Genomic DNA, 20,277 nt, shown 5'->3' with positions numbered 1-20,277 from the left:
AGAAGGAAGTGTTTTCTTAACCTTTGATAGTTGCCTGTATGTGGGGGAAATACATAATAGAGTATGCTGGAGACAAAGGCTACTGTATGAAAATTTACAATTTATAGGTGAAACTTTTTTTCTGGTGACTATATGCAGTGAACAATAGTTATACTCTTAGAACGTAAGAAAACATTGGTTTTAAATAGTTGGTTTTGTGTTTTGTTTTTTTTTATTTTTTTTTTTAATTTTTTTTTTCAATGTTTATTTATTTTTGGGACAGAGAGAGACAGAGCATGAACGGGGGAGGGGCAGAGAGAGAGGGAGACACAGAATCGGAAACAGGCTCCAGGCTCTGAGCCATCAGCCCAGAGCCCGACGCGGGGCTCGAACTCACGGACCGCGAGATCGTGACCTGGCTGAAGTCGGACGCTTAACCGACTGCGCCACCCAGGCGCCCCTGGTTTTGTGTTTTTTTTAAACAAACTCTTTTAAATGTTTTCAGGAGCTGTTCCATGTCTACAGAGATGTCAACAAATTATGTATATATGTGTTAGAGGTAGACAGCTGGGCCTGCAGTTACACTCCCCGACCCTTCTAGGCTTCCAGGATTCTCGGGGACCCCAATCTGAGGACCCCCCCCCCCCTCCAGCGACTGGTTGTAGATGGCATGGGACCAAGAGTCAGTCCCAACTAGCAATTTCAAGGCTTAGGAGATGGGAAAGGTTGTAGGATAGGGTGAAGTCCCTCATCGCTCCCAACCACAAAATCACAACTAAAGCATTGAAAAGCGTATTCTTTTTCAGCAGTTTCACAGAATATGCCTAAGCTGTAAAATTGTAATGCCTCTCTTAACCTGCCTTGAACCAACATAAGAATTCATTGGTCTCTAAACTGCCCCACTGCTGTCTTGTATTTGTTGAAAGAACGTACAGAGTAAGTCATTGCCATTATTGGTAACGAGTGATGTATTTCAAAGTACCTTTCATGCCTCTCATTAAGTCTCAAAGACTGGAACGTATATGCGTATTCTTTCAAAAATCTTCAGTAGTCATCCATTTAAGGCAATTTTCTGGGTAGAAAAAAAAAACCTTTTTGAAGCCCTTTTGGGTTTTTACTGAAATGTAGACTAGCAATGAAATTACAGGTTTCACTGCCTCGTCAAAGAGTTTGTTATGGTTGAAGCATATGTGTAACTGTTATTGGTATTTTCATAACTTTTTTGCATTTATAAAAATAGTACTTGCTCACAGTGGAAAATTCAGAAAAAAAACTATGAAGAAGAGAATCAGCATAATTCATAAACTTATCTAGAGAGAACAGCTATTAACTTTAGCTATGGTTTTCTCCATTACTTTTTTTTTAACATTTATTTTTGAGAGACAGAGAGACCGAGCACGAGCAGGGAAGGGGCAGAGAGGGAGAGAGAGAGACACACACAGAATCTCAAGCAAGCTCCAGGCTCTGAGCTGTCAGCACAGAGCCCGACATGGGGTTGAACCCACAAACTGAGATTACGACCTGAGCCGAAGTCGGACGCTCAGCCGACTGAGCCACCCAGGGACCCCTCCATTACTTTGTTTGTATGTGTATGTAGAATTAGCCACGTTTTTAGGTCCTGCTTATTCCTTAGTGTTAGACTATGATTATTTTCTCCCATTTAAAAATATTTGAGGGGCGCCTGGGTGGCTTAGTCAGTTAAGCGTCTGACTTCCACTCAGGTCATGATCTCATGGTTCGTGAGTTCAAGCCCAGCATCGGGCTCTGTGCTGATAGCACAGATCAGCTTCGGATCCTCTGACTCCCTCTCGTTCTGCCCCCCCTCCCTCGTTCTCTCTGTCTTGCGTGCGCGCGCGCTCTCTCTCTCTCTCTCTCTCAAAATAAATAAACTTTAAAAACGTTATTTGAGACATGATTTTCGTGGTTTCATATGCTAGCATATGATTACACCAGAATTTATTGAATCACTTCCCTATTGGGCTGAAAGTTTGCTTCTAATTTCTTTTTATACATGATGCTGTAATGAGTATCTTTTGCACGTCAGCATTTGCTTGCATGTCTGGTTATTTCTTTGGGATTAATCCTTAGAAATAAGTTGCATCAAAGGCGTCAACTCTTGGTGCTGGATACCTGCTGCCATGTTGCTTTCCAGAAACCTTGTAAGAATTTCTTTCCAGTAGTAGAACATTAAGATGTCTGCCTCTTCAGAAAGTGCTCCCAAGAATTTCTTTCCAGTAGTAGAACATTAAGATGTCTGCCTCTTCAGAAAGTGCTCCCTTTTTTTTACATCTTTGGCAATTTGTTAGAGTAAGATCTTCAGTTTCAGTAATATTGCTAAATTCCTGTGTTTTACTCTCTCACACTTTCTAGGTAATATTTTTCCTTATTTTGTGCTGTTTCTTGATTGTAGATGTCAGTAATTTATGCAACACTGGCTGTAATAGTAGCAGGGGAAAAGAATGAGGAAAATCTTCAGCAAATAGGTTTTCCAATGAGACTTTCTCTGGGTCAGCTAAGTCTCTGTCAGATGCCTCAGGTAGTCCAAACAAATATGGTGAATGGCACGATGTAATGTGCTACTCGAGACCTCTGTTCTTGGCTGTTAGGGAAAATAGACACAACCCTTGCACAGGCTGTCCCAGTCGCATATGGAGCATAACCTCAATGAACTTAATCTCTTTGTTACAGGACAGAATTCTTGCTTCCTTTAGGTTATAGTTCGGTGTTCCCTTAAGAGGGAAAAATGGTTGAAAAATGAAGACCTTTCTCATTACTCCTCTGATATCCAAGTATCTGAGAAGGACACTTTTATAGCTGGGGGAAGAGGCCATGCCATTCCAACCTGGCTGCAGCCCGAACGTAATCCATCTTGAATGTTCTGCCCAGTGGAGGCAACCCTGCCCTCCTGCCCCTTCTCCTCCTCACTGCCCTGCCTCCTCTAAAACGTATGGATCTCCACAAAGACTGTTTAGTCTGACAAAAATAAGTAAATAATCTGTGCGAAAGGATTAGCCTTTACACATTCTTGTTTGTTATGGAACATGTGAGTCTGCCAGATGGAGAGGGCCAAGCATCGCTCCATTAATGTCGCCTCAGACTAACTGTCCTCGCTCGTGGTCGCTCTAAAGGTTGAGCAGTAGGCAAACCCAGGTGGTCTTATTTTCATCTCTCCCTGAGAAACGGGCTTGTCCTCGCTAGGATAAGTGTTTTGTTTTGTTTTTGCCTAATGGTGACGAAGGTGGAATGAGACCCGTCTCTGAATTCCTGTCCCTTAAAGAATAGTGGAAAAGAGACCCAAGGAGAGGGGAAACAGAATTTTCAGCGCTGGGCTCCATGCTGGGGGTGAATGGGACAACAATTTCAATGCTCTGTGCTCAGCAGTTTTGCAAGATCAGGATGGGCTTTTTCGACCAAGGTGTTTTAGTGACTTCTCGTGAGAGAGCAGGTGCTCATGAATTTTTTGGTCAAGCACCTCGGCTTTTGTTAGACTCCTAAAGATTTCATTCCAGTTCACAGGATCTATCTTCTAGCCTTTGATTTCATGCAGTTTCTGGTGTCTGACTCGTGCAAGACACAGTGATAACACCTTTCAGTTTTTTCCCTCGAAAATCATCTGTGCACGTGTGAGGGGTCTTATCGGTGAGTGAGCAGCTGGACTCTCCCGGCTCCTTTTCTCTTCTGAAATTTACATACTGTGAAAAATACGGAAGAACCTGAGAGCCTTCAGGTGCATTTTGGGGTTTGCCCAATTCAGACATGAACCTCGGGAGGCCAGTTCTAACTTTCAGACTCCTCACGTAAATAACATTAAATCCTTAGGATTCTGAAGACAGACCCTAGTGTTTGATATGCCCTTGCAGACCTAAGTACAAATGCACCATCATGGGCAGGAAGCAAAAGATTCAGGGCCTCTTGTGTGATGGCCTAAAATTTCAAGAGCTGTGTAAAAGACCTTGGTTATAAAGCCAAGGTCATAGGTGGTGCCTTGGAATTCATGGGCTTCTCTCCAAAGGGTAGAGCTGCCTTGTCAGCGGGTGCATACCCCTCCTCGGTGGGTGACGTTGCTGGCCCAGTAAGGGATTAAAGCCCCAGTACTGGTCTGTAGCCTGAGACTATGCACGGTCACCCAGGCCCGTAAGTTAGAGGTTGGCAGCCCTCCTCAACTGACCTCCTCACCGCTTTCAGTGACCACCCAGGCGTTTGGAGCATGCCTCCCGGCTGCTCCGAGTCCTTTGTTTTTGATCCTTGCTGCTTGCTGTGTTTAGACCTTTGTCAGTCCTTGGTGCAGAAGCCTTCCAGCTGGTGTGCCCGCTGCTGCTTTATCTCCTTGTCATGAGTCTGATCGAGAATCTTCCCTTTCAGCAACTCCGTGCTAATAGTGACGTCATGGCAGAGGCAGCTAACGTGTGTGGAGTGCTTCCTACATGGCAGGTGTCATTGCCATTTTAATCTTACTGACAGCCTCCTTGTAATAAAAGCAAGTACTGCTATTATCCCCATTACGTAAATGGTGAAACTGAGGCACAAAGAGGCTGTATAAGCTTTCAGCAGTCCTAGAGCTACAAGTAAGGGGAGCCAGGATTGTGACCCCTAGTGGCAGTGGCCAGCTCTTTAGTTGCATACAAGGCTCCTTGTGGTTTGAGCCAGGGCGCACTCTCCAGCTGCCCCCCCCACCCCCCGGCTCTAGCCTGCCACTGGACCTTTGGTTATGCTCTTCCCCTTCTTGGCCTCAGACGCCCCTCTGGGAGGGGCGACAACATTGACCGATGCGCGGAAATCACGCGGGACATCTGATAAATGCAGAATCCCAAGTCTCAACCCCAGAAATTTTGATCTGGGCGGCTTGGAATGAGGACAGGCACACGACGACAGGTAACCCTGGTGAGCACAAGGTCAGGAACCACTGCTGTGGAGTGTTGTATTCCTGGGTACCTGGCCCACCCTGTCTGAGTCACTGCTTTACTTCTCTGTGTCCGGTTCAGATGGGGGCGGGGACAGTGTCTTTCATATTCATTGCTTGTCTCCTTGCCTGAGAATAGAGTAGTCACTCAGTAAAAGAGGATGTTTAAATGCTATCAGTTTGTCATCTCCTTTTAAAGGCTGAAAAGAAAGAACGTGGTGCCTAAACTACTTTACTGTGCAGAGAAGGCCAAAGGTTTGTGAAATAGAATGTCTCTCCTAGTGCACAAGGATTGAGCTTCTCAGAGAGTAATGTTCATGCTGGCCCTGAGTTGTCCTAAACATCAGCCACCAGGATAGTAACTAGTTGCCAGGAGTGACTTCTGAGCTTTGCCGTAACTGTGATGAGCAGTTTGATTGTCCGCACCCAGATGCCCGTGGGGCTACCCCGCAGTAGGATAATGAGGAGGCATGGAACCTGGTGTGCCAGGGTTGGCCAGCCCCCAGTTTGCACTAGGAGGTAGTCAGTGGCCCGTCAAATCAGCAATCACAGCAGAAGTGGGGGGTCAGAAGGAGCAACAGAGAACCTCAGAAGTCTCACAAGAGAGGAAAGCACGGATTCAGGATTAGAATGGCTGTCATTGGTAAGGCACTTACACTGTGTGCCTGGTGCTGAGTGTGCTAATACTAATATAGCCCTCTGAACTGTTCCCATTTCATGCGTGAACAGTCTGAAGTTAAGAGTGGTCAAGTGACTGTCTGAAGGTCACTCAGTTGATGCAGCTGAGATTTGAGACTCCAGTGGAAATGGTCAAGGGCATCAGGAGAAGAAGCACCATCAGAGGAGGGAGGGATGGTCCTCCTGCCTGTTCCCTTCCATGTCCTATCTATTCTGGTGTGTGTGTGTGTGTGTGTGTGTGTGTGTGTGTGTGTGTGTGTGTGTGTGTGTGTGTTTTAAGTTTGTTTATTTTGAGAGAGCATCAGTAGGGCATGGGCAGAGGGGGAGAGAGAATCCCATGCAGGCTCTGTGCTGTCAGCACGGAGCCCTAACATGGGGCTCGAACTCACGAACCTCAAGATCATGACCTGACCTGAAATCAATAGTCGGATGCTCAACCGACTGAACCACCCAGGCACCCCTGTTTTGTTCTTCTCAAAGTCATGTGTATTGATGGTTACCTCCAACAACAAAATCATCTACCAGCATATAAGTAGTCACATGAAAACAAGAACTCTCTACCCCTAAACCTATACCCCATATCTACGCCCCTTAATGGTAGCTTCTGATGAGCTGCTTGGGTGTCTTTCCTAAACGTCCTGATGGAGAAGTCAGTCTCAACTAAGCCTTGACCTCCAGACTCAATTAGCCTTTTGTCGCAAAGGTAGGGAATATATGGAGGTAGAACTTCAGAGGGCAGAGAGTCTTCCAGAACTGCTGTCCTTACTGGAGGGCTTATGTGGAGTCAGGTGTGAAAAAGGCTCCGGAAATGGAATTCTTCCTGCCTCCACTCCTGCAGAACGTCACGTTCAGAAATGAAGGCCGTCCAGGGACAGCAGACGTCACCACCAGCTTCTTCTCAAACGCTCAGGTGTTGTTTTAACCCCGGATGGCCTTCATTCCCTTGCCCTGGACTCACATGCACAAACATACACCTACACATGCCTCTTGTGTTGTGCTTGTTGCTTAGGTAATATGTTTTTGATACCCAGCAGGTAGATTGGCTAGAAGCTGGTAACATGTTCCGGAAGATTCAGCCCGGTGTTGATCGAGAGTGATTTCTTGAACTCAAAACTGTGGGCTTCACCCTTTATGCTCTGAGAAAACCTCTTAGTAGAGATTCAGGCTTTATTCCCTATTCCTCCTGTATCTAGCTGTGTTTACTTAGGATGGGATGGGCTGTAGTTATACCGAGTGACGAGAAGTGAGTTTGAATTGTTCTGAGATTCAGAATATTCTAACTAAAAGAGATCATGCAGTCCAGTAGTTTAAAACTTTTTTAAAAAAATCACAGGACCCTGTCCAAAAAAATTCTAACTTGGAAGCCCAATAGAGAAAACAGATTACGGCAGAACTGGTAGCCTGTAGTTATCCTGAGAGGGTTATGCAAAAACTAAGGCCCCGTAGATAGAGTCTGCAGTTTGCAAACCCCTGATTGAGTCTAACCCCTTTATTTTGGAGGTAACGAAAACTGAGGCTCAGCGCGTTAAAGTGACTCGTCCAAGGTACCCAGCTGGTTATTTGGGGGTGTTGAGAAGCAGATAAGATCTCCAGGTGTGGCCTTCCCCAAAGTAGACACTCGGGCCCAGGCGTCTTGATCTTCCACCAGGCACGACAACAGCAAAGATAAAAATTAGGTCGTCGTAGCAGTCACAGTACAAAATGTTTTCCAACTTGGCAGACTTTGGGGAACTCCTGCCCCTAGACGTGCCTCCCGGCCGGCTCTGTTGCTGGTCGGCAACGGCGGATTGCCGCAGGGCTGCGTAGCACGCACCCGGAGAGGCACATTCTGGAGCAGACGACTTGCCTCCCTTCCCACTCTCCCCTGCTTACTCTGTAACCTCGGGCAAGCTTGACTTCTCCGTCTCCTTTTCTTACCTGGAAAACGTGACAACGTAATAAGCTTGCACCGGGGATCCGATGAGATACCGCGCACGTCTCGCATGCGACAGCACAGACGGGGTGCTTGATGGTGACGTGCTTGGCTTGTGGGACTGGCGGCTGTAATGGTGGCACTGGTGCCGTTCGTGCTCGCGGTTGAGGTGGGATCGATTACTGTTCAGGCTGCTCTGGCGTCTTCCTGCTCATGTGCTGACGCTCGATGGCCCGTCCCATATCGCAGCTTTGTGCTCTGGTACCGTTCACCTTGCTGAAATGGGAAAGCGCCGTCATCCTCACTCAGCTGAGGGCCACGCGTAAATGCCCGTTAATGACCTTCGTTGTTTTAATCGTTTTTTGTTGTTCACTCCTGTCTGCTCCTAGCAGAGTCTTCGGAAGGTAGTTGGTGCTCATTAAATGTCTGTTGCTATTGGGGCGCCTGGGTGGCGCCGTCCGTTAAGCGTCCGACTTCAGCCAGGTCACGATCTCGCGGTCCGTGAGTTCGAGCCCCGCGTCAGGCTCTGGGCTGATGGCTCGGAGCCTGGAGCCTGCTTCCGATTCTGTGTCTCCCTCTCTCTCTGCCCCTCCCCCGTTCATGCTCTGTCTCTCTCTGTCCCAAAAATAAATAAACGTTGAAAAAAAAATTTAAATGTCTGTTGCTATGAAGGGTATGCTGTACCATCAGAAAGGGAGGAAGAACCTGGAGCCAGTGTGGGTGACTGTGCTTAGCCTTGAACTTGGCTCGTCCTGTGCCCGGTGCTCCCTCCCCTTAAACTTACATCTCCTGTTACCAAGTCCCACACTTGTGACTCTCTCTTCGTGCAGCACTCTCTTCCGGGGAGCTTCCTGGTTGCTCTTTCATCCCGACTCCCTAGTACCTACCTCAACCTGGATGAGCACTCGGGACATGGACAGACGGGTCTTGTTGTCACAGCTGGGAGACCTTGTCCCACTCAGGGAACACACTCTCAATTCCCAACTGCGCCCATCACTTACTGTGAACTATTTGGGGGGATTCAAACCAGAGCAAATAAATGCTTAGTAGAAGAGTGTGCACGTCGTTCAAGTGAATGCTCAAGTCCTTATTGCAATTAGGTAACAGGCAGCAGTCGTGGTAGCCAAGGGCCATGAAAACAAGAGATGGGAGTCAGCAGTGTTGATGGTGTTCTCTATGGTCTGGGATTGTGTGTGTGCGTGTGCACACATTCATCTTCATGGCAGACTCAGAGCCTGTTTTTGAGATAACAGAGATATCAGACCTTGAGCTTTTTTTAGCAATAGCTTGGTGGCTGGAAATAGAAAATCAGCTTCTATAGCTAAAAAAATAGTCTTTTCTAATACTACCTAGAACAGCGGTTTTCAGCATGTGGTTCCTAGATGAAAAGCATCAGCATCCCCTGGACTTTATTAGAAATAGAAATTCTAGGGTCCCACTTCAGACTAACCAGATCTTTGGAGGGGTCTTTGGAAGGGGGGCCCAGCAATCCATGTTTCTGCTACTCTCCCCTCCAGCAGTTTTGGTAAGCTAAGGCCTGAGAGCCTCGACCTTAGAAATTGCTTCCTGATTCATCACCAGACCACGGTCCTAATTAGGAAGGTGCTCTTGGGGAATTGAGGCCTAGATTGGGTTCTAGCTCTCGAGTCATCTTTATTCTGAGGCTGACGGTGTCCAGATAAGGAGAACTAGGTACATTGGTTTTGATGTTCTTTAATCAAATAAATCTATAGTTGATGGATAGGAGGCAAAGGATGACTAATACCATCTTCTAAACTAGAATGTTAACAATACTTACTGATAACAATATAACCAAGCAGATTCTGTTGCTGGTTTTTTTTTTGTTTGTTTGTTTTTTTGCAAGAGATTTGTTGTAGCTTCCATTAAGATGCGTTTTATGGGTAATAAATACTATATCTACCAACAGTCACTGACTTTTGATTTCTGTTTTGGATATGGAGTCCTATTATTACCAAACTTAATTATATGACACCTCTCTCTTTCTTTAAAGGACTTCATGGCATATTTATTGAGGTATTGAATAAAAATCAATCTAAAGTATTTTATGATGCTCTAGGTAATCTTTGGAAAGATCCTAGAAGTTGCAAGGTAAGGGTTAATAGTCATGGCATAGCCACTAAAGGATTATTTTCAAATTGGATAGAAATCATGTTGCATGTCATTAGAAGCGTGGAAATTTGGGGGCCGAATGCATGAGAGCCATATCTATGATTTTCAAGACCTCCAGTGTGAAACAGAAGAACTTGGGTTTTGAACGCTTAAAGAGTGGTAGATAGTTGGGGCGCCTGGGTGGCGCAGTCGGTTAAGCGTCCGACTTCAGCCAGGTCACAATCTCGCGGTCCGTGAGTTCGAGCCCCGCGTCGGGCTCTGGGCTGATGGCTCAGAGCCTGGAGCCTGTTTCCGATTCTGTGTCTCCCTCTCTCTCTGCCCCTCCCCCGTTCATGCTCTGTCTCTCTCTGTCCCAAAAATAAATAAACGTTGAAAAAAAAAATTAAAAAAAAAAAAAGAGTGGTAGATAGCTTGACTAGATTTGAGCTATCCCAGTGTTAGTAAGACTTTCAGAACATGTGACTGGACTTAATTAGACTCTTAGGAGAAAGTCTACCGTAAATAGTCCTTTTAATATACTTTTTGCTAAAAGTGTTCACTTAATCTAGGCTTTACTGAAATCTACAACATTGGGCAAATCTCTTTTTGATTTCCTGCACTCTTCTTTCGGTTTTGAGTTTTTGTTTGAATCTGGAAAATGATAGGTGTTGGTTTAGGTGATCAGTGCCTGTTGTACCTTCATTAAAGGAACAATCATTTTTACCTATATAGTGGAAATCAGAATATAAATCAGATGCAAACTAACTTTTTTTGCTAGGTTTTGCTAGTCTGAGAAAATTTCATATGCCATTTTAATAATCTTTCTTGTAACCTTTTCAGAATCTGTTTAGGAAAAGAAATATGGCAGATTCGTTCTTTAGAATTAATGGGAAAGATCAAAAGTTAGTGTATGTTTCATGTGTTTTCGTGGTAATTTTGCTTTTAAATAAGCATCATTGACTCTTGTTAGTAGAAACTTTTCTTGTGTATTTCCTTAGTTGGCATGTTGAAAATGTTACTGTGTAATTTCCTTAGTGGGCATGTTAAAAATGTGACTGTCTAGATTGTAGAATTTACATAAGCTGGGCCATTAACTGATATTTGCATTTTCATTTAGGTTTTGTCTACTTTCTTTTTGTGCTTTTTTTTTAAATGAAAGGTATCATCTCTCTAAATCCTGAAATATTTTCTTACAGTGATCCGTATGTGAAACTTTCATTGTACGTAGCGGATGAGAACAGAGAACTCGCTTTGGTACAGACAAAAACAATTAAAAAGGTAGGTGCCCATCCTTAATTAAATTTCATGTAAGTCATAATTTAATACAATTGCATTAAGTACTTTGGCTGTGTAGAAGTTGATATTTTAAGTTTGGCAATATTTTAATTTTAAGAATCTCCCAGTTATAATCTATAAATTTAACATCGACCACCAAGCTTTTCAGTATTATCTCAAGATATCCATTCTGGCTTTTAGTTAAATGACTTTAAAAACAATATTCTTAAAAATAAGTATTATTACAGGTAGCAGTCTTTTCTTCTGCAAAGAATACAGCAAAGCAAAGTTTCGTTCTGGTTGGCTTGTTTTTCATGAAGACATTTAAAGTAATTTAAAGTAATTTAAAATTCCATTTAATGGAATGGAGTGGAGTGGCTTGTGAAATCGGTAGGTACAAAAGTAATCGTTTTACTTGAAACAAATATTACTGAAGGAAGTAAAATATTTGCTTAGTTCCATGAAATCATTAACAAACTATACATTTATGTGTATCTATTTTCTAAATCTTACACGATTTCATTACAGATGTTTCCATAATTATATTTTAATTTATTTATACGTTTCCGTGTGTGTGTGTGTGTGTGTGTGTGTGTGTGTGTGTATAAGCTTTTACTCCGTATTTGGGGGCATTTATTGAAAGTGTAGGTTTTTTTAAAAAATCAAAAGTGCTGTTTTCATCTTCGCTTCAGTATTTATCCATTACTAGTATTTTCCCTATCACCTCTGTGGGGTGGATCCTCTGCTACTTTGGGTGACAAGCATTTCCTGGAGAACACGGTGGCTTTAACAAAACGCTAACTCTCCTGCTATTGTGCAGACACCGGAGCTCCTTGACGGGGTCCTTCTGTATGTAGAAGGCACCGCTTACCGTTGAGCGTCCTCCACCTGGCATTGTGACCGGCATTAAAAAGCTGTTTTGCAGACAGGAGCCGGGGTTTCGCTTAGCCGGGAGGACTCCGGCGAAGCGCGGAGGCCATTGTTCCCCGGAGTTAGGCGCTGTCCCTGCGGCAGCCGGCAGCGCGGGGAGCGGGGGCGCCCGCCTGGCGGGGCCTCGCGGCGCGGGCCAGCCGGGGAGCTGGGCGCCCGCACGCGGAGGGAGCGGGGAACCACGGCCCCCGAGCGAGCGGCGCCGCGCCCGGGGGTACCGAGATGGCTTTTCGTGCTCGGGGCGGGCCGCCGCCTCCCTCCTCGCCCCGGTAGCCGTAGCGGGTGGAGCGCCGCAGCCGGGGCCGCCGCGCCTCGCTCGCTCGCAGCCTCCGGGTTAGTATTTCTGTGCTGCGCGCGTTCGCTCGGTTTTCCGAACTGCCGTCCTCCTCCTGCCTCGTGGCCGGCCGCCTGGTCCTTGGTGCGCTCCTCCCTCACCTGTCTTTTTGCCTGTCGCTCCGTGCATTTGGGGGCCGCCGGGGTCGGGGACCGCAGCAGCCCTCGGCAGGCCCGGTCCTGCCCTGCCTCTGCGGCCGCCTGCCTGGCACCTCTCCCTGCTTCTCTGCTCTCTGCCACTCCTTACCATCCCCGGCTCCATTCATAGCGAAGAAGTAGGAAGCCCCGTCGTTTCGGATCCGGATCGGATTCCCTCCTGAGTTGTGGGTGGGCGAAGTGCTGAGTTTAAAAGAAAAAAAAAGAAAGAAAAAGAAAAAGGAAAAAGCCAGTTCGGTGTTGTGTGAATTCTGTGTTTGTTGTTTTTTATGGTGCGTTTCGTCTGTGTTCCGTCTCTGCTCCTTCGTGTACTAGTGCCTGAAAGGATACAGATGGATAAAGGCAGATCTCACTCAGACTAGAAACGCACACAGCCTTCGGTGAGGTGGTGATTTTTCAGTCTCAGGTTTTGGATACGGTTTTTTGAGAGATGGACTTAAGAGTGTTATGCGTGCCCAAATGCATGAACGTGTATGTATGTATTCTTTCACAGTGTCTGTTTCATCGTCATTTCAAGGGATGCTTGCGGTCCCCCTTTTGTCCATACTGAGGACAAAAGTATCCTCTCCATGTCCTTGTGAGATAAATATTTAGATAGATGGGTATGGAGATGGATAGATGGACAGACAGAGGAATGGGTACAGAAGGATTGAAGGATAGAGGGGCGAAGATTTTTTAAAAACTGGTTACTTGGGGGGGAAATGGGAAAATTCACTTTTGGTTCCTAACTGGCGGGTTTTTTTCATGTACTATAATCTGATCATCAGTACTGTTCTTTATGAAATATTCCTCAGATTTCAGTATTTACATAAATAGTGAATACTTTCACCTTTCTGCCACCTGCTCCCTTGCTCTCCAGAACAGATTTGTGGTAGGTTGAGGGAAGTGAACAAAGTTCACTAACTTCTTGATGAAATAATGATAGCAATGTGAATTTCTTGAAGGATATGTTTATGTTTTCATGATGATGGCTCTTTGTAGGCCCCTGACATTATTCTGATGCATAGCATGCAATTTGTGGTTTATCTATGAATCATCTTTTGTATAAATACATCCCTTCCCATCTAGTTTGGTTTATAGAATAGTCTCAAATAACTGACTGTTTCTTTTTATTGCCATTTTGAAGATCTCTTAGCTGTTATTTTTAATCACAAAAAAATGTTCAAGCAAATTATAAGGACTGCCTTGTACTAATAACTGTTCATGTTTCAAAGACTGTAAAAGATATTACAAGATGATTTCTCTTCCAGACGCTGAACCCAAAGTGGAATGAAGAATTTTATTTTAGAGTAAGTTTTTCATTTTTCTTGTAATAATAACTGGTACTGATAATTAGATTGATAGCTTATCACTACAGATTCAAATTGAGTGGAAGCTGGTAAATTTTTATGGGAAATTCTTTTCGAGACCCGCCCTGGTAGCCACCTCACGTGGCCTAATTTTCAAAGACTGACTTGGAGTAGCAAAATCTAGACTTGTTTCATTTGGAGATATTTTAGAGAAGTAAAAAGAAAGTTATTTAAGTACCATATTTTAGCTTTTCTACTCAAAGGTTTCTTTCACAATAAGGTAAAATATAATTAAAGCAATGGCTTATTTCTATGAGACATGGATTATGAGTGATTATTTTTAAAATTTTTTTTAACGTTTATTCATTTTTGAGAGACAGAGACAGGCAGAGTGCAAGTGGGGGAGGGGCAGAGAGAGAGCGAGACACAGAATCCGAAGCAGGCTCCAGGCTCTGAGCTGTCAGCACAGGGCCTGATGCGGGGCTTGAACTCACAAACCGCGAGATCATGACCTGAGCCAAAGTCGGATGCTAACCAACTGAGCCACCCAGGCACCCCGGATTATGAATGATTTTAGAAATAAAATAAAGCAATAGAGGCAACATGATTAAAAGGAATCCTAAACTTTACCAGTCCTGTCCCAGTTAGGAAAGGAGAGTTTTATAATTCAAAAATGTGGTGTGCATGGATAAGTGTAGGATAAGACTGCTTTTGGACTTCTAAATATCACTGTATTTGGTAAAATTTCCTCAACCTTGTGTATATAACACCTAGAAGAGTTATATGTAGAAGTAACTTAATTCTGTGAATGAACAGATTACTATTCAAGGAATTTTTGTGGTGGTTCCTATATTTTTTCTACTAAAAATTTTGGAAATACTAAACTGCTCAGCTATTGAAAGAAAGGTTTTTTTTTTTAATCTCTTCAAAATAAATATATTTTGTCTGTGTAGCTGTTATATTAAAAACTTAAATTTAACTCCAGAAATGCTCCAGATGAGATCTGCAGATTGGTGTAGATTCCCAAAGAACAATATTACCATTAGACCCATTACAATTGGTCCTGATTTTTTCCTTTCAATCACAATAGTATTTTATGTGCGCAAACTTAGGTCTCTGTATATGACATCTGTTTTCTATTATGTTCAGAGCTGAAATATGGCATCGATATTTTAATACTCGGTGGATCCTATGTGTAGCCTCTACCAGATGCTTTTTAAATTACTTCGTGAAGGACTGAGAAAAGCTAATGGGGCCAGATAGATGTTACTGGCCCTTAGTTAAGTCTCAGATACAGCTTTCCACTTGTAAAACTCCAAATTACTTAGACTCCTTTTAGTTTAACACCTGGGTCACATTTATGTAAATTTTAGTCCATCCAAGATTGTGTCAACTTATCTTGGCTATAGATGTTTGTAAATTCCATTTTTCTTGGCTTTATAAACAAGGAAGGAGGGCTTTGTTTTATTCAGTCCGCAGATCTCTGCCGAGCACCTACTGTGTGCCGCTCCTGCAACAGCCTGTGGGCCTGTGGATGCATGACCTTCACAGAGCTTCTAGACAGATCCTAAACCCCCTATCCATCTGCTTGCTCCATCACTGAGCTGAGGCCAGGCCACGGGGCCAGAAGCCCGTAATGCAGTCCGTGCTGCGCTGTCCTCTCAAACTGTATTTCGTTCCACTTCCCACGTGAAGCAGCCCAGACTTCATCACAGTGGACCTGAATCCCATCTCTGGCTCTGCCACCCACAACTTTTGTGACCCTAGAACTCCATCTGAGGACGCATTCTCTGTGGGTTCCTTACCTCTCCCGTAGGAGAGAGAAGTCCTCACTTGATCGGGTAGTTTGCAGGATTTACATGCCATCATGTAAATAAGCGTGCTCACCGCCATGTCTCACATGTGATTGGTCGCAAATAAATGGCTATCGAGCCAGAATGATGATTCCTGCCATTTTGGTGAGGTTTCGGTAAAGAGAAGCAAAAACATACTGAAAGCCCAGGAGCTCAGACGTTGACCCCATGGTTGCTGGAAGTGAGGACATCTTTTATTTCTGTGTTCTAATTTCAAAGCGTGGGCTCTGGAGACCAGCAGGTCGGACCTGGTTGGGGTCCTTAGTTGCTGTGCATACCAGCTGTGGGCTCTTGGGCAAGTTACTTTCGCTCCTTATTTGCAAAATTGGGGGAACAGCTCTCCATCATAGGTTGCTGTCAGGATTAAATGAGATCATGTGTTTTTAATATTTAATAAGCAGACAGTGCCTTACCAAATGAGCGTGCAGTGGTAAATAGCTCGTTTTGCTATTTTCTTCATTTTTGTCGTGGCTATTATCATTATCGTTATAGGCTTAAGAGATTTCCTCAGGCCTAGACCTTTGTGAAGATGTCACCTTGGTCTCATGTCTTTGTAGAGGAGATTTAGAAGCTCCCTCAAACTATTTGAAATTTCCTTTGCAGCTGAAAGCTTTTTCTGCTAATACACCTACAGAATAGCATAGAATAGGCATAGAATAATACAGAAATCAATAATAGAAAACGTGACTTACTAGATACAGGATTGACAAAAGGGTAAGCTAATTATTTAGATTACACAAGTGACCTGGGTGCCTAATAAAGCATTTTATTCTTTGTCTTATTTTAACCTTTGAACCATTCCTGCCCGTTTTTGAAAATAATATTTGTGTCCCCTTTATAGGTAAACCCATCTAATCACAGACTCCTGTTTGAAGTATTTGATGAAAACAGATTGGTAAGTGGGTCCTAGCTCTTGATTTTTGCTTTATTTTTTAAAAGCTGAATTTTAAAGCAGCATTTTCGAATTCTATCATCTGTGTTGTATTTCTAGTAGTACATATGCGCCCCCACCGCCAAGACCGTCTTTGTCCTGTTACTGTTTTATGATTCCGACAAATACTTTCGTATGGCTAGGACAGGAAATTTATTTGTATATATGCATGTTTTCATCACAGTCTGTATTAATGAAAATCACACTAGTGATACATCAGAGCCTACGCCTATGCTGTTACATTGGTCCTATCCAACAGTAGGCACATCTGTAAAGAAGCCATCACTCGTATAAATAAACCTTTCAGGCACTTTTAAATATAAGCCAGACTACAACCCTTTTACCCACTCAATAGCAAATCTATGGTGATTCTCTTTGGGAAAGCAAAAATCTAATTAACATTATATAGCAAAAAGCGTGTCTATATTTAGCAGGCAGAATTAAGCTGTATTTGAAAAGTGGTACCTTCTCAAGGGAAATTCATAGAAGGTACCTTTAAAGAACCAAAGATACGCCTGAAACGTGAAACTCATACAGATATGCTATATATAGATTGATAGGTGAGATATGGCCATATTACATATCTATTTATATAATATATATGACTGAGACTTCGTTTTAAAAATGAAATTTCAGAAGCAAATTTGGCTTAAAGGCTTTTGGCAGAATCAGCTAACTAGAGTGGAGTGTATTCATAAGGTACCCACAAGCCAAATGCTCCAGCTATGAAGATGAACATAATTATGTTCTGTGTAAGCCTTTAAGGAACTCTCAAAAGTGGTATCATAAGTCACTGTAGTCTATTGTCAGTTGTATTCAAATTTACTTTCCATGAAACTTGTGTATATTTCTTTAAAAGGAGTGTTCTTGTTTAAAAAAAGGTAAACCTTATAAAAGAGACGCTGAACTACAGAGAACAAATTGAGGGTTGATGGAGGGAGGTGGGTGGGTGATGGGCATTAAGGAGGGCACTTGGGATGAGCACTGGGTGTTGTATTTGAGCGATGAATCCTCAACTCTGCTCCTGAAGCCAATATTACACTATATGTTAACTAACTAGAACTTAAGCAAAAACTTGAAACAAAGAAGTGGTCTTAGGAATCCTTCTTGTTGCTGATTTAAGCTGAAACTCCCAAGTTTTTGAGCAGCTTAAACTTAATAGAATGTTTGAGGAGAAGCCTTAAAATGCAATGCCTTTAACTCTCTGCCCTTGCACATGAGACGAGCGAGTCCTAGAGCCTTTTCAGAATTGAGACAGGTCAGCCAGGGGTAGCACTGTGGTGGGGTCTGCTGTCCTCCTAAGTCCTCAGGCCGATGGTGGTGAATAGCCGGGCCTTTTACCCTTATGATGGAACTTGGGAGGATATTTAATCTCCTGGCCTTGGTATTATTCTTCAAATTGGAAAGCCAACCGATTCTGGCCTATGGTACTGGTGCATTTTCTATTGGAATACATGGAGTCTTGATGGCTTCACATTGAACTCAGCGTTTCTTACCTTAGGTGAGAAGGTAAGAAAGGTGGCAATGCCGAATAACGAAGTCACTTCTTCTGCTTGTGTGTCTGAAGTTACTTTCTTACTAAATTGAATGAGAGATTCAGATGAGGGCGCGCCTGTTAGCGCTCCGTGTCTCATCCAGCAAATAACTGAACCAGGCAATGTTCAGTAGAGTGTCAGTCCGTGGAGACATAGATACATCCACATACTAATCCTTATTCTCTCGTGTACTGAGAATAAAAACACCTCTCCAAAGTGAAAAAAGGCTCAGCATCGAGGAAAAATTGCCCCTTGGCAGATGCGTTGCAGTTCATTGTTTTTCTTTTTAAAAGAGAAATTCGCTGTAAAAAAAAAAAGTCACTTCCCACTTCCGTTCTCTAAAACGGTGACTGTTGTTGAGATGACCTTGCTGTGGACCCTAAACTATCCTTCCAAACCCGAAAGGGCTTTGAACGCAGAGCTCTAAGAAATCAGGTGTGAATGAATAGACGCTTGACCTGCAAAATTGTGCTTTATGGTAACTGCTACCTAACTTGGCCCCAGGCTGTTTGCAGTGTAGTCACCAGGCACTGAATGCTGGTGGTGGTGTTCCTTGCTTCATTGGCTCTTAATCCAGCTAAGATAATCCATGGCTGTAGCGGTACTTGGCAGTTTCGGCATTAAACAAACCAGTTTCCATTTCTCTCATGGAGATCATTTTTGGCATTTTAAACACAAGCCTTTAGAAAACAGGTTTGGATGTATGTAAACACAGGGTTAATCCTCTACACCCTCAATTCCAGAGCTGTTGACAAAGTCATGCTTTGCGGATTTTAAAATAAACTTTTTGTCACTCTTTACAGCTTGGTATTTTTCCCTCCCATTTTCTATTGCCTTCTAAATGAGCTTCTTTGTTAACTAACTGACGTTTCTGGATCACGAAAAATAGTAAGTTTGAAACACACAGAATATATCCAAGTTGACTACAAATCCGACGACAGTTTTTTGAACTTGGGCTTTTATTACTTAGGTCCATTTTGGCTCTCCACAAAAATGGTAAGATTCCATGTTTGTGATAATGCTGCTGACTTCTCACCGGAAAACAGCTCCGGGCAGCCTTTTTTTTCTGTATGGTATTTAAGTTAACTCACTACAAAAACCACATTCACACCCTTCTTCAATTTTCCTTCCTTTTCTGGTGGGGATGGGGGGGGGGGGGGGGCTTGATGGTGATTATTTTCCCTCCCATCTGTCATAGAAGAGAATGTTTTCTCCAGCTGGGCTCCTTGTCCCTGGTACCTCCATGCCTGACAGTCATATTATGTGTGAGATCGCACCCCCCACCCCCAGTCCTTTTCAATGAAGAATACAGTAGTAGGAGGCAGAGAGCTAACTGACAGCGTTCTGAGTTGTGCCTCCCTCCACTTAGCTATTTTGTTACTTGTAGATCATGGTCTAATTATTTAGCATAAAGGGACACTAGTCCTGTGGGGTGTGTAATCATATTTATAGTACCTTTTATTAGTTTGCATTCCATCGTGGTAATGTGGTGATATCATAAATAACAGAGAAACATAATATCCAATGCTTGTGAAAGGGTTTTCCTGCAGCCAGGGAATTTTTCCTTGTCGTTAATTTGGCTTGCCGGGGAGGTGGGGAAATAACAGTGTGTGCTCATGTGTTCAATTCCCGGTCTCGAGCATTGGTTAGAGAGTCCCAGCGCCCTGCCTCGTTCGGAAAGAACTGTCCCGTGAATTTGATGCGGTTTAGATTTATAGCAGCATGGCTTGGACTGTGTTTGCTGCCTTAGTCAGCTGTGAGAGCTCCCTGCTGGGGCCACTCCTGTCTGATGGAAAAGCAGCAGCTGGGAAGGTGCTGTTTCAGGCTCTTGCTGTTTAAAAAAAAAAAAAAAAAAAGAGAGAGAGAGAGAGAGCAGGAGAGGGGGGAAAAACTCCACTAAGTCTACAAGCTGGCATTGGAGGGGGAGACCGTGGTCATGTGGTTCTGGCCATCCTACCCTCTGTCACAGTGTGGATGAGAGCTTTTTGCTCTTATCCAATCATGCCTGGAATGCCGCTTGCCACTTGGGTTATTTCTGCTATCTGTCGCTCTTGGTGCCGCAGTGCTAACGGTTTGGCAGATGGGACACTTTTTCTTGGAGTTTGTGCCTTCGGTTTTTGACTTCTGGCAGCGCCGGGCTTGCCTTTGCCGCTCGCCCTCTCCCTCCCTGCCCCCCTGGGCACCATGGCCCATCGGCTTCGGTTTCATTTTGGCTCTGGGCGCAGCAACACAGCCCCCGAGTCCGAGATCCTAGACCAGGAGAGGGAAGACGACTTTTTCATGGCATTCCACACGCTCCCGCGGAGGAGCGGCGCGCACCCCTTCGCCCAGCACGGAGCGGAGGACGGCGGCGGCCTGCAGGAGGCCGTGGGCGCGCTCAAGCGCAGCACGTCCATG

At 44.1% G+C, this 20,277-nt stretch overlaps 1 protein-coding gene across 1 annotated transcript in view; it reads left to right on the top strand.

Moving 5' to 3' along the window:
* Positions 1-20,277, top strand: part of NEDD4L (NEDD4 like E3 ubiquitin protein ligase) — a 344,746-nt gene that overhangs the window by 178,186 nt on the left and 146,283 nt on the right. The window contains 3 exon segments of the mRNA XM_030335978.1: positions 10,775-10,856; positions 13,523-13,561; positions 16,256-16,309. Of these exon segments, the coding sequence (XP_030191838.1) occupies positions 10,775-10,856; positions 13,523-13,561; positions 16,256-16,309 (175 nt within the window).

Source organism: Lynx canadensis, chromosome D3 (genome assembly GCF_007474595.2).
Source record: "Lynx canadensis isolate LIC74 chromosome D3, mLynCan4.pri.v2, whole genome shotgun sequence".
Classification (NCBI taxonomy): Eukaryota; Metazoa; Chordata; class Mammalia; order Carnivora; family Felidae; genus Lynx; species Lynx canadensis.
This window is presented reverse-complemented; position numbering and strand designations above follow the sequence as displayed.